We start from the raw sequence: 13,673 nt of genomic DNA on the forward strand, positions 1-13,673 counted from the left end.
GACTCCTGCAGCAAACCACTTTCTTTTTTGGTTGCTCCATTTTCAAGAGGCACACACACACAGACACCCCTTCTGTTTCTGGGACTCCCTAATATCTCTCATCTCCAGTGGCACCCCATTCCCCCCCCCAGTCATTCCATTTTCCTCCCATTCCATCTTGCTCCCCATCCTCTTCCGGTTCCACTCCTACCCCTCTCAACCACTCTTTCTGTTGAGTTGGTCAGATGCGGATCAGATTCTTGAGACACACATAGACCTGAAAGAGGAAGTAGGATGGAGTGTCACTCTTCCCACTTCCTCCTTCAGCTTTTTATACTTTTTCAAGGAGGAAAAAAGGCATCTCACCTCAAGATAAAGAGGGCAGTGAATGTGGATGGAGCTCAGAGGCTTCACAGGCATTTCACAAAGCACTACTTTGGCAACCCAGGACTACAAATTATATTTCCCATGTAGATCAGCATCACTATGATGAGTTGCTTACATACACACAAACACAATGAAAAGCTGAGGCCATCACGGAGGGAGAGTTCAGACAGAAAAACTCAGTACATGATGACCCTGGCTGATGGACTCAAAATTTGCTATGGAGATGCTGATCTTCATGCCTAGTGCAATGTCTGGTACAGCACACTGTGCGTCCACATTACAAAGTGGCATTTATGGGAGCATGATTCAGCAATAGGCATATTTTATGTATTGTGCACATGTGTGAAGGGCACTGAGTGAACTAGTAATTACATTATTTACATGGCTGGATGAATATCAAAATTTATCTGCTGAAACCCTTTTGTTGATAATACAAGTAGTGTAAAATTACAGCACTGCTCACCTGTTTGTTGGCCTTTAGCACAGTCCTCAGAGTTGCTATCTGTTCTCTCTTGGTGCTTAGCAGAGACTTCAGCTTCAGGATTTCCTCCATAAGAGCCTCTTTGTCTTTGTCTACTACTGGCCCAAGTTCCTGGGTGGTCACCCGCTGCCGAGACAGTTCTGTTGTTCTGTCTACTGCTGCCTGTAGATGCTTAATCTGGTCACGGATGATGGCAATTAGGTTGTAAATGTTCATGGGTTCCTTCCGGGGATCAGATACTGGTGATGGCAGAGATGACACTGGCGAAGGACTACTGTCACCACTCCCATTCTCTGATTTTCCTAAGTCTATAGACAACAAGCCTTTAGATAGCAGGATTGGCGATCTGCGGCCTTTGCCCTCTGGACTGGTACGCCCTCCTTTACCCTCTTTGTAGTAATCCAGCATCACCCGGTTTGGAGTTTCATTGTTGCACATGCAGACATGATGGTACAAGTTGGCTAACTCCTCGCTGAAGGTGACCAGTTCATCCTGGGCTACGCTGAGGCTTCCCTGTGTTTCTCCAGCAACATCACTTACTTTCTTGAGTTCCTTCTCCAATCTGACTACCTGCTCCCTATCTTGCCTGCTAGATTTTTCCAGTGAGGTGATTTTTTCTGTCAGAGCTTGCGTTTCTGTCTCATATCTGTTCTTCTCCTCTTCATACTTTGATTCACACTCTTCATATTTAGCTTTCAGGCCTTTAAGCTCTTCTTTTAAGTCACTAATCTCTGCCACAGCCACTTTATACTTGCATTCCAGAATCTCTGGGCCATTGATGTCAACCTCATAATAATCTCCATCTTCATGGCTATCACGTTCCTTTTCATTGTCAAGAGCAGACTGGCGTTCCTTGCTGACCTGGAGCTTTTTCATGGCATTGAGGTTCTCCGTGAGCCTGCCAACCTTCTCATTCTGCTCAGCCAGAGCTCCTCGGGTGTTCTCCAGCTGTTTTTGAAACTCTTGGAGCGTAGACAACAAATTTATTTTTTCCCTTTCCATCTATAATGAATAAAAGGCAATGTTTATCTTTCTGAAAGTACATCTATTTTAACACCCGGCATAAATGATACATAGCTCATTGACAGATCACATACATGTGCATATACAGAAGCCCTAGATTCTACTTCCAGCCTCTCCGGTACAAGGTATGAACAAACCTTCCCCCTGTGCACGCAGCCCTTTTGCTCTTCCCTTTATGGTGTGAGCAAACAAAACTGGAAGTCTTCAATTAACCACAGTATCCCATTTTGCCCAAAGCAGGATACTATGAGTACCAGCTTCAAGCTATGATATTAAACCAATTTCAAACCATGATTTAATTTTCTGGTTTGTTCCAAAGCTGGTAACCACAGTTTCCTGGCATGGACAAAATGGGATATTATGGTTAACTGAAGACTTGCTAGTTTGTTTTCCATGATGTGAAGAGAGGCGCACAGGGGATGCATGTGCAGGCAAAAGGCTTATTAAGCAGATATGACCATTTGAATGAGGCCAGTATCTATTTTAATTGTGTTCATTGTTGTACAGGTTCAATATTTGACAAAATGTGACATCAATGCTGTCCACGGGGTCCTATAGGATCTGGGACAAGTTCTCTACTTGTCTATTATCAAAGACAATTCTTATTTATTTGTGATTGGAACAATACTTTTTGTAAAGTTGTTTATACAATATGAGGGGAAGTCATCCCATATAACTGAAGACGAAACCAAGAATTGTGTAGTAACAAAAGAAATGACTAAAATTAACATTCTGTCCTACCACACAAATTTTGTGCCAGTTTGTTTCTGACTTGATCTTTGCCATTTCTAAGATAGAGCTAATAGCACAAAGAGGCCAGAGACGATGCAAAGATAAATTCAAATACTTTGCAGTATTTAATCATTGTAGCAATAGGAACCTCCCAATAACAAAATAGAAATCAAAAATAACATCGTTTGATAAATGCTCATTTTTCAGAAATATGGTTAACAAGGATTTACCTGCATAAGTTGCTGTTTCAGCTTCTGGATTTCAGAAATATTCAACTCACTCAAGAGATCAGACACAAGACTAGGTGCTGGAGGGAAGCTTTCATTTTTCTTGGGCGTTGATGCTTTATTATTGCCATTGTTGATTTTACTCAGGCAGTTCTGTTCAAAGCCATTCACGATTTCATCATTATTGGGCTCTGTGGTTTCATCGCTGAACTTCAGTCCATCCAAAGAGAAGTTCAAGTGGCTGGTATACATGGAATCATTGATATTCATATAATGAGACAACTCCTTCCGAAGGTTATTCTTCTGTTCTCGTTCAGTCTTCAGGGTCTCTAAGGCCTCCTCAAGCTGGCGTTCAGATATCTCTTTCAACCTTATGGCATCTTCTAGCTGGCTGTTGAGGAATTCAGTAACCTCTTCAAGCCTCTTGATTTCATGTTTCAGCCCTTCAAATTCCACCTAGGACATAAAAAGTGTCACTAAAGTGCCTGACACCAAAAGTGGAAAGAAAAGGCAGGAAATGTTCCAATGTTAACTATGAGTGTGAGACCCAGAAAGTGAAGAGTTCTTCATGCAAGAAGTTGTCACAGAGGTAAAACTCTTTTACAGGAAAAGATTGAATGTTGCCACTGAAGTTACCAACATTGTAAGGGTGGTATTCAATTCTACTACTCAGAGTAAACTCACTGATGTCAATAGATGAAATGAAATGGACTGCCTTCAAGTCAATCCCAACTTATGGCTACCCTATGAATAGGGTTTTCATGGTAAGCAGTATTCAGAGGGGGTTTACTATTGCCTCCCTCTGAGGCTAGTCCTCCCCAGTTGGTTAGGGCCTGCTCAGCTTGCCACAGCTGCACAAGCTAGCCCCTTCCTTGTCCGCAACGGCCAGCTGGGGGGCAACTGGGCTCCTTGGGACTATGCAACTTGCCCACGGCTGCACAGGTGGCAGGGCACGTAACCCCTGAGCCACTCGCTGTGGGGGTGATCACTGTGGGGCTGGCCTTTTTACACTCAGGAGACTTAAGCAGGGATTTGAACTCACAGACTCTGGACTCTCAGCCAGGCTCTCCTCCCCACTGTGCTACATGACTAAGTTAATTAACTTCAACCCAATGTTATAAAATGGTGTACTTTTAATTACAACTTGTTCTATCCAACCCATCATCTCTCCAGCACAACTATTTCAGAATAACTTGTTATAGACATGACACTTTTGAACATCAGATGCACATCAAATTGCAAATCCACTTCTGTTCTTTTCAGTAAAATCTGGAACTTGCATAAGTAAAACTGCCATGAAAGTAATGCATATTTAGCAGTCTCATATCCAAGAGATCCTCAACATATAGCTGCCAATTGAGAATAACACTCTATGTATCTGATGAAATAGACTCTAGTCTAGCTTATACCATAATAAAGTTGTTTTTCCTGGAATAGATTAACACGGCTGCAAAAACCAGAAATGTTCTTTGTGTTGCTGTTAAATTTGCTTTGCCAAATGGAAGCACTATTCTATACATGCCTACTCAGAAGTAAGTCCTACAGAGGTCAGTGTGGTTACTGTGGGTAGAGGACTACACCTTGAAACAAGAAAACAGCAAGAGCAAGAGAGAGAGATGAAGTCCTCTAGCAAAGGTAGCCAATGTAGTGCTCTCCACATGTTGCTAGACTACAGTTCCCATCCATCCTGACAATTGGCCATGCTGGCTGGGGCGGATGGAACTGGGAATCCAACATCTGGGGGCACCAGAGTGGTGGCCATCTGCTCTATACCAAAAGCTGCTATAATAATGGATGAAAAGAAACAGTCACTGACAGTAATGGAGAACATGTTGGGCAACAGCGCTTACTGACCTGAGTTGCTGTTATTTACAAGGAGGAGGTGGGGAGGTCAGCCCCCCTCCCAGTATGTGGCAGCAATTCAGGTGTCAGGAGGTCAGATAAGCGCAACTGCCCCACAATGCCATCCACTACTGGTCTTGGAGTTCCAAGGATTGAAATCTGTGGCATCAGAGGTGAGCTACAAGCTTTCTACAAGCACAACTGAGTCTGAACTCAAGTCCTTGAGAGCAAGAGAGGGCTATTTTAATACCTACCTGATTCTGTTTCAGAACAGACACTTGCTTCTGAAGACATATGTTCTCCTCCTCAAGCTCAGTGTAATCTTGCAGCAAACGAGCTTCTCGGAATTTATACTCTTTTATGTCATCTCGCAAGCGGCCCCTCTGAAGCTCCACATTCTGATTTATCTGCAAGAGACCATCATCTACAATTTGTCTTTGCCACCAGACCTTATTCTCTAAAAGATTATAACCAATTGTTTCATATTTCACAAAATTACCATACCTCTTCCTCACCACCCTTACCAAGAAGAGGAAGCACCATAAAGGCAATCAGCCCCTAAGGGGCAGGATTTGAATTTTTTTTAAAGGATCCTTTCAAAAGGCTATCTGCTTCAAGTCCAGATTTTAAAAGTATATCCCCGTATTTAGTCATTTCTTTAAAGTGGCCATTAAAAAATCTAAAAGGCCTCTATAAAAAGACAACGTAACTAGAGCAAAACAGAATCAGGATGAATACTAGGAAATGCTTTTAAAAGCAAGAATGACTTGTTCTTTATTTCTTTAAGATAACAAAATTGACCAGAGAAGATGTGGAATCTTTTTCTCTGGATGTTTAAAAGACAGAGTGGATGAGCATCTGTCAGTTACAATTTAAGCTTACAGAAGCTAGCAGATGGATCTGTGATACTCCTATGAATCTATTATTTACTTCAGCTGTTTGTTAAATGTCATTATCATTTGGTGCAGAAGAGAGAGAAGGGGAAATGAAAGCCAGTACACAATTCTCTTCCAGCAGTGGTATGTAGCTAACAACTACTAAGACACCAAACATTTTGGCATGATCAGTGGCCTGCCTGTTCCATCTCTGTATCCGTGTGAAGCCCACTTTCAAGTATGTGATTGTGAAGTATGCTTCTAAAACAGATAATGCTTGTCAAGCAATCATGCTTCAGCATGGTAAAGATGAGGCTCCTACTCCTACTGCCCACATTCTCGTTTATTTAGCATTTCTCCCTCATTTTCATGTCTCTGAAAACAGGACAATTTCTGCTCCTCCCTTCCTTTCACATGGCATCAAGTTCGTTTGTTCATTTGTTCTAGATTGGTTTTGGTGTTTAAAGCTTGTGACCAGGGTACCTGAAAGATCACCTTACCCCTTACATAGCCCATTGGTCATTGTGCTCTGCAAGTGAGGGCCTCCTGCAGTTTCTCATCAGGTGGTCCTTTCTGCACAACATAGGAAGTGGTGTGGCACCTATCCTTTGGAATTCCCTCCCTTTAAATATTAAACAGGTGCCATCGCTGTTATCTTTTCAGTGCCTACTGAAGACCTCTCTGTTTCAACAAGCCTTCTAAGTGGAGACCTTATCTCAGTCTGCATCTGTACTGGAATTGTTTTTAAGATGTTTTTAAAGACTTTTAAATTATTTTTGAAAGATGTTTCATTTTTAAGATGTTTTAATTTTTTTATGTTTTATCATTAGTTTGCTGCCCTGGGCTCTTTCTGGGAGGGATAGAAATTTAATAAATATATAAGTAAGACCAACTTTCTCCTTCTTTTACATCTCTTGCTAAAACCCATCTCAAGTCACTTTCCTGCAGGCCTTCCCTTCTGTTATTTTACTGTCCTCTTCTGCTAATTAACTATGCCCTGACTAAGTCACATTTATTTCTCATTATTACTGTAATAATAATGTCTTCCCTCTCCTAAATCATCTGCAATATCTCCCCTCTCCTAAATGGGTTGAGAGGGTTGTTAAGCAAGCATTTCTGAGTTCAGGACTATAAGTTTTGTAAGGTTTTGTTTTGAAATGAGCTTATGGGAAGCATCAGAATGGCATGGGGGTAGTTTCAATTTCACATTGCGGAATGTGAAAAATCAACGCTGGCTATAGTAATAAACTTCCTTTTTTAACTTTTATCTATTTATTTAACCATTTTTATTTATCTTGGGAAGAGGGAAAAAAGAAAAAGGCATTATCCTCTATTCTTGATCTGAGATATTCTCTCCATGAAAGTGGTATTTACAGTTTCAAAATTCACATAAAAATTTTGCTCCTGAAGCAAAAAGAGCCTCTGGTGTTTGCTGAGTAATCTGATAAGAATGGCAAAAAAAAAAAACAACCCACCATGAAACCCTCCCCTGGCTGGAGGCTGGGAGGCAGTCATAGCTAAAGCGATGGGGAAGATTTTCCCTAGAAGCTGATGCTGGCTTGTTCATTCCCCAACAGAGAAGTTTCACATATCCCTTCACTGTTTATTAGTCACCTTGTGGGATAAATGTCATTTCAAGCCCTTGAGACTGCAGGCAGAAGGCTTGTAGCAAGAGATTGTTTTGTTCAAGAGGGTTTGGAGAAAGAGTTGAGAAATAATGGAAGCAAGTCTCTGTGGGACATGGAGGAAAGTTTTAGGACTGGGCTTGTCTTTGGAAATCTCGAAGGAGCCAGTGTGGTGTAGTGGTTAGTGTTGGACTACGACCTGGGAGACCAGGGTTCGAATCCCCACACAGCCATGAAGCTCCTTGGGCCTTGGGCCAGTCACTGCCTCTCAGCCTCAGAGGAAGGCAATGGTAAACCCCCTCTGAATACCGCTTACCATGAAAACCCTGTTCACAGGGTTGCCATAAGTCGGGATCGACTTGAAGGCAGTCCGCTTCTAGGAGGGACAATGTTTGTGTTCCCCAACCCATTTCTGCAGTCAGCCTCTTATAAGAGAATTAATGACCCAGTAAGGCTGTGCCAGTCCTCAACCGCCTCAAAGGTGTGTTCCAAGTTAGTAGCCAGGTACTCAATGAAGAGATGGGAAGGGGAAAATAAACTCACATTAGGTGAAACAGTGGTGTGGTGGAGGGGTAGCCTAAGCAAGCACAGGAAAGGGGCTTTTTTCAGAACAGGAGCGTCACGCAGCAAGACAATGATCCGAAACACACAAGCAAGTCTACATCAGAATGGTTGAGGAACAAAAAATTTAATGTTTTGGAATGGCCTAGTCAAAGTCCAGACCTAAACTCCATTGAGATGTCGTGGCAGGACCTGAAAGGCACAGTTCATGCTCAAAAACCCACAGTTGTCATTGAATTAAAGCAGTTCTTCTGAAGAGTGGGCCGAAATTCCACCACAATGCTGTGAGAGACTGATCAAGAACTATAGGAAGCGTTTGGTTGCAGTCATTGCTGCTAAAGGTGACATAACCAGGTTTTGAGTCTCTAAGGAGGCAATTACTTTTTCACACAGGGGCACTGGGTATTGCTTAACTTTCTTTAATAAATAAATTAAATAAGTATCACAATTTTGTGTTGTTTGTTTACTCAGGTTCCCTACTGTTAGGTTTGGTTCAAGATCTGATAACATTGTGCCAAAAATCTGCAACTATGCTAGGTTCCTGCTGGGAGGAAGGGGGGTATAAATAAATAAATAAATAAAATCTGACGGGGCAATACTTTTTCACGGCACTGTAGTTGTGCATGTGTATGTTTGAAGAAAGTTGGTGTTACACTGATATTTCTTCATTTCAGAATTATAAAAGCCATTTTCCTTATGAGTTTTTCTCAACAAACACCAGAAATGAAATATAGCATATTTCCTTACCCAGCTGCTGTTTTATTTCTGCACATTTTTACAGCTGTTTAATCACTCTTGCTCTGACTCCCCTTCTGCCCTTCCTCTGCTTTTACTCTCACTGGTTTATTTAAAGTTTTCCATTACAGCTGCCTAAAAGGTTAGTAATTGTTTAAAATCCAAACAGAACACAGAAATTCATATCTCTAAGAGTATTCATGATTTTAGATAACATTTTTGGAAGCCTCAAAACTACACATTCCCTATTCCTCTTTGAATATACTGAAAATTTCTTGTCGTAATTGTCCCAGGAAAGACTATTACACATAGATGGATCATATTTTTTAAATACCCAGTTATTTCTGGAGTGAGGAAACAAATTAACAATAAACATATTGGCTGTCCTGAAAATGGTGCACTGTGTTTCTTAGCAGCAAATAAATTGAGCTAAATCCTTTTTTGAAAAACACAGATTTCCAAGTACCAGGTATATTCTCTGCAAAGTGTTTCTCCTCACCGAAGACACATGACACTACATGTAATATATGCATATAGCATTGTAGGTAGGGCAGCAATGCTCTCATACACAGAGACACATGGTGTTTCATGTGATTATGGTAATTGGGCTTCAGCATGTCTGGAAATTTAAATGGAGTTTCCACTCCGTCTCTTAAGCGCTATGGCCAATTTCTAAGACCACTGAAGTTCATAATGGCAATATGATGGATGACCTGACTTGTGTTGGCTTTTTGCGCACAGCACAAAAATCCTAGTGGATTCACAATGCAGCCAGCTCTCAGTTCTGCTTATATGTTTAGTCATGTTCCTGCCATCCTCCAATTGATAAGTCTTTGTCATGCATCCCTCCACACTTAAAAACAGTATATATACACACAGTGACACAATCAAGCCCTAAACTACACCATCAAGTGTTTTTCTTCATAACCATTCCTCCAAATGTATGCAATCTCACACAGAGACCTTCTTTCTAAACTGAATACATCTACTGTATAAAATTATGCATGGCATTGAGAAAGTGGATAGAGAAAAGTTCTTCTCCATACTAGAACTCGTGGACATTCAAAGAAGCTGAATGTTGGAAGATTCAGGACAGACAAAAGGAAGTACTTCTTTACTCAGCGCATAGTTAAACTATGGAATTTGCTCCCACAAGATGCAGTAATGGCCACCAGCTTGGATGGCTTTAAAAGAAGATTAGACAAATTCATGGAGGACAGGGCTATCAATGGCTACTAGCCATGATGGCTGTGCTGTGCCACCCTAGTCAGAGGCAGCATGCTTCTGAAAACCAGTTGCCGGAAGCCTCAGGAGGGGAGAGTGTTCTTGCACTCGGGTCCTGCTTGTGGGCTTCCCCCAGGCACCTGGTTGGCCACTGTGAGAACAGGATGCTGGACTAGATGGGCCACTGGCCTGATCCAGCAGGTTCTTCTTATGTTCTTATGTTCTTACTGCACCTCAATATTATTTAGTAAATGGGACAGCCATGGGCTGTACCTAATGAGATCTCAATCAAAATTAAGCCATAAAGCAACCATCCCGTCTTCAGTGACAAACAGATGGTTCAAACTGTGATGACATCAGTATGGTACAGTGAACATACAGTGTTGCTAGAGCAATCTGAAGTGTTATGAAATTTGCTCTATTTTAGAAAGGGAACAACATTTTAGCTGCCACCCATCTTAACTGGCAATGGTTGCAGGAAGCAGAGTGTAGAGGCACCGCCAGCACTGTTGGATGACAACTGGATCTGCCAGCTTCCTTTAGCCCTCCATTCCTCTTTGCTGTAAGGCAAGGCAGAACATGAGAGAAGGAAGAGAAGCTGAAACAAAGGGATTGGAGAACTGTCCAGGGCTGTGTCACATCCCTGCCTAACCTAGATTGTTAGAGATGCATGCAACAACATAATAAACCAGAGATGGGGAATGTGGGCCCTCTAGATGTTGTTGGACTACAATTTCCATCATCCCTGACCATTGGCCATGCTGGCTAGGGCTCATGGGAGTCCAGCAACATCTGGAAGACCAAAAGGTCTCCACACCGGCAATACAAGCTTTGGGAAATAATAGACAAGGATGTATTTATTTAGAAAATGTAAACTGCCTGGGAAAATATAATGGTCTTCATCAGGCACTAAAAAGAAAATAGGGATGGCCATAGGACATTCGTCCTGGAGAGCGAATTCCAAACATGGGGCACAACCATTCTATAGTGCAGCAAGGTGAGAACATAAAAGCAGAAGCAGGTTGGGATTGCAGTTTGGTGCTCTGATATTTAACTAGTTCTACCCTCCCATACCTTTAATTTTGGCCAGCTCAAGCCTCAGCTTACTGCATATTGCAGATAAGAGAAATGAATATGACTGCACATAACTAGATTCAAAGTGTTGGTATTAACCTATAAAGCCTTATACGGTGCGGGACCACGATACCTTGTGGAACGCCTCTTCCGATATGAACCGGCCCGTGTACTACGTTCTGCTACGAAGGCCCTCCTCCGGGTTCCAACTCACAGGGAGGCCCGGAGGGTGATGACAAGATCTAGGGCCTTCTCAGTGGTGGCCCCCGAACTATGGAACAGTCTCCCCGAGGAAGTACGCCTGGCGCCGACTCTGCTCTCCTTCCAGCGCCAGGTCAAAACCTTCCTATTCTCTGAAGCATTTTAAGTTACACTGATTTACTTTTTTAAATGTTTATTGTATTGGATTGATGATTGTATTTTAGTATTATTTTGTTATTCATTGTATTTTTATGCTATTTTATGTTCACCGCCCAGAGAGCTATTGCTAGTCGGGCGGTATATAAATTTAATAAATAAATAAATAAATAAATAAATAAATAAATGATGTAATCACCCAGTTTCCACCCTAACATGATATTTTAAATTCAGTTACAATGATAGCGGTAACTGAGCCTTTTCAATTTTAACTTAAGTGCAAATTAGATTTTTAGTTTGGCTGTTTTCTTTGTAAACTAAGTGAGACGTTAAATGTTTTCAGCAAAGATCTTGCTGGGCCCTGAAACAAAATATTGCTGGGAGCTGGCATCTACTGAACATCCTTTGACTATGGGCTGATCCTCTTCCCTGCAGACTACTTGAACAAGGGTATACTTTTTTTTCCAAGGCTTACCAAATTAGTGTCCTAGCTTTTTTAAAATGCACACTCCCAGAATGTTAACATAATTTTTAAAAGAAGGAACCAGTTGCATGTGTCATTTTGCATATACTGAAAGTTCAGATCATGGCCATTATCATTTTACACTTCATGTGTAAAAGGGAATCAGGAAAAATGCAGCCTGTGTGCGCTCTATTAAAAAGTAACGTCTGAAAGGAGTTGTAAATTATTATCATAACTGTGAGTCCACAACTTAACTCAGGGAATGGGGGAAGAGACTGTCCTTGGTATTTATTCCTACCATTTCCACAAGACTACACCCCAGCATCTGTGATTCCTTAAGGGACAGTTCTTTGTAGATAACCTATGCTGGTTAATTAAGAGAGAAAGGAAATCTCTTAAAAATATTTCTGAAGATTGTGTAAAGGCTGTCCAAATTACCACATCTCCACGTTTGTTTCTCCAAATTACACATCAATTCAAAGGCATTGTTTGTGTCTCAAGTGTGGGGAAATTGGGCAAGTTTCTTCACGACAAATGTTGCCTTTTTAATTTAACGGAAACAAAAATATGTTTGGTGTCTTTTCCTGCCGTCCTTTCCCACCCAGAAAAAAAGTTACACTGAAATAACAAGACAAATAATGGTAGTAATACACTTACTTTCCAAATACACTCTTAAATTTAAATATACTGTCTACACAGAAATATATACAGATTGGAGTGATAGGTGCATTTATTATTTGTGCAAGGATTAGTCAAGCTTATGCCTGATTCTTGGTTTCCATAGCCAGAATAATAATATTTTTTAAAGCTTTCAAATTTAGGAGTCTCAGCTGTGACTGAAACTGTGGTGAGCAATCTAAGAGATGTCAGCAACACTACAAATGTGAATTAAAACTGGCAAGGTCAGTCATGTTTGTGAGGCTACTTCTGGCTCATTTGAAAGAAAGAGGCAACAGAAAACCGAACTTAGTTACAGCCTGAAGGAGAAGGGATACAGATTATTATTCTAGTTCAACCATCCCCAACATCTATTTTGGACTGCAACTCTCACCAACTCCATCCAGTATTTGCAAGGAGTCAAATCGTTTAATGTGGCAGCACCTGTACTCTGGACTACACTGCCTATTATTCTCTGAAAACTTAAGAATGCTTATTTGTGACATTATTCTCAGCCTGAAATGTGAAAGGTCTCATGCCATTGTTTTACTGAAGGAAGTGAGAGAGGCTGTCAATGCACTGTAATGCAATATATGAAGAGAAGCCTCTGTGGTTTAGTAGCAAAAATTAACTTGCGTGCAAATAAAGAACACACCTTAAAGTGGAAAATCCTATTTTCTTCATGCATGTCCAATTCATAGCATCTTTTTGTGAAAAGCAGGGCAGGAAAAGAATATTTGGTATTCATAAACTAAGCTGTGCGAATAAATATTTAAATATCTGCTACATTTATGAAGCCGTTTGAGGCAAAAACTGTGTAAAACTGCCGAGTGCTTGATTTTATTTTTTAAATGCACATTTGCTTTCATAATGTTTTGGAAAGCAGGCTTTTATATACTGCAGCAATAAATTTCATAGTAGACTATTCTGCCATGCACTAGTCATGATGGTAAATAGTGAAGAACTTTAAACTAGAACAGCAACAGCAACAAAACAGGTGTGGGAAGAAAGAGAATGTAAATAAAATTACTGAAACTGCGATGTATTTCGTGGTGTAATTAACAGAGCTGAGACTAAATGAGACAAATATTCTTATACATATATCACTAGCATAGGGTGCCACCTTTAAACACGGGGGACCTTGTGGGTCTAGTGGGGAACCTCTGGCCCTCCAGGGGTTGTTGGCCTCCAGCTCCTAGCAGCTCAGGCCAGCATGGCCAAGGGTGATGGGAATTACAGTCCAACAACACCTGGAAGGCCTCAGGTTCCCATCACTGGTCTAGTAAATTCTAGACTCAAAATGGTGCCAACAGGATCGTCTACTGCCATGTGTGTCTTTCTCTTGGTCTCCCATCCCCACCCCAGTTCAGGAGCAGACTAGGACAAAAAAAAGGATAACCTTGTCCTTGGGTTGTCACTTCTGGGCAAGCT

The 13,673-nt window shown here is 41.2% G+C and overlaps 1 protein-coding gene across 2 annotated transcripts in view; it reads right to left on the reverse strand.

Moving 5' to 3' along the window:
- Nucleotides 1-13,673, reverse strand: part of BICD2 (BICD cargo adaptor 2) — a 126,475-nt gene that overhangs the window by 25,372 nt on the left and 87,430 nt on the right. For both annotated transcript variants that reach the window (XM_061618207.1, XM_061618208.1), the window contains exons 3-5: nt 4,926-5,078; nt 2,833-3,285; nt 830-1,849 (exon numbers count right to left, since the gene is read on the reverse strand). In XM_061618207.1, coding sequence (XP_061474191.1) covers nt 830-1,849; nt 2,833-3,285; nt 4,926-5,078 — 1,626 coding nt within the window. The remainder of the gene's footprint in view (nt 1-829; nt 1,850-2,832; nt 3,286-4,925; nt 5,079-13,673) is intronic.

This window comes from Rhineura floridana, chromosome 3, assembly GCF_030035675.1.
Source record: "Rhineura floridana isolate rRhiFlo1 chromosome 3, rRhiFlo1.hap2, whole genome shotgun sequence".
Classification (NCBI taxonomy): Eukaryota; Metazoa; Chordata; class Lepidosauria; order Squamata; family Rhineuridae; genus Rhineura; species Rhineura floridana.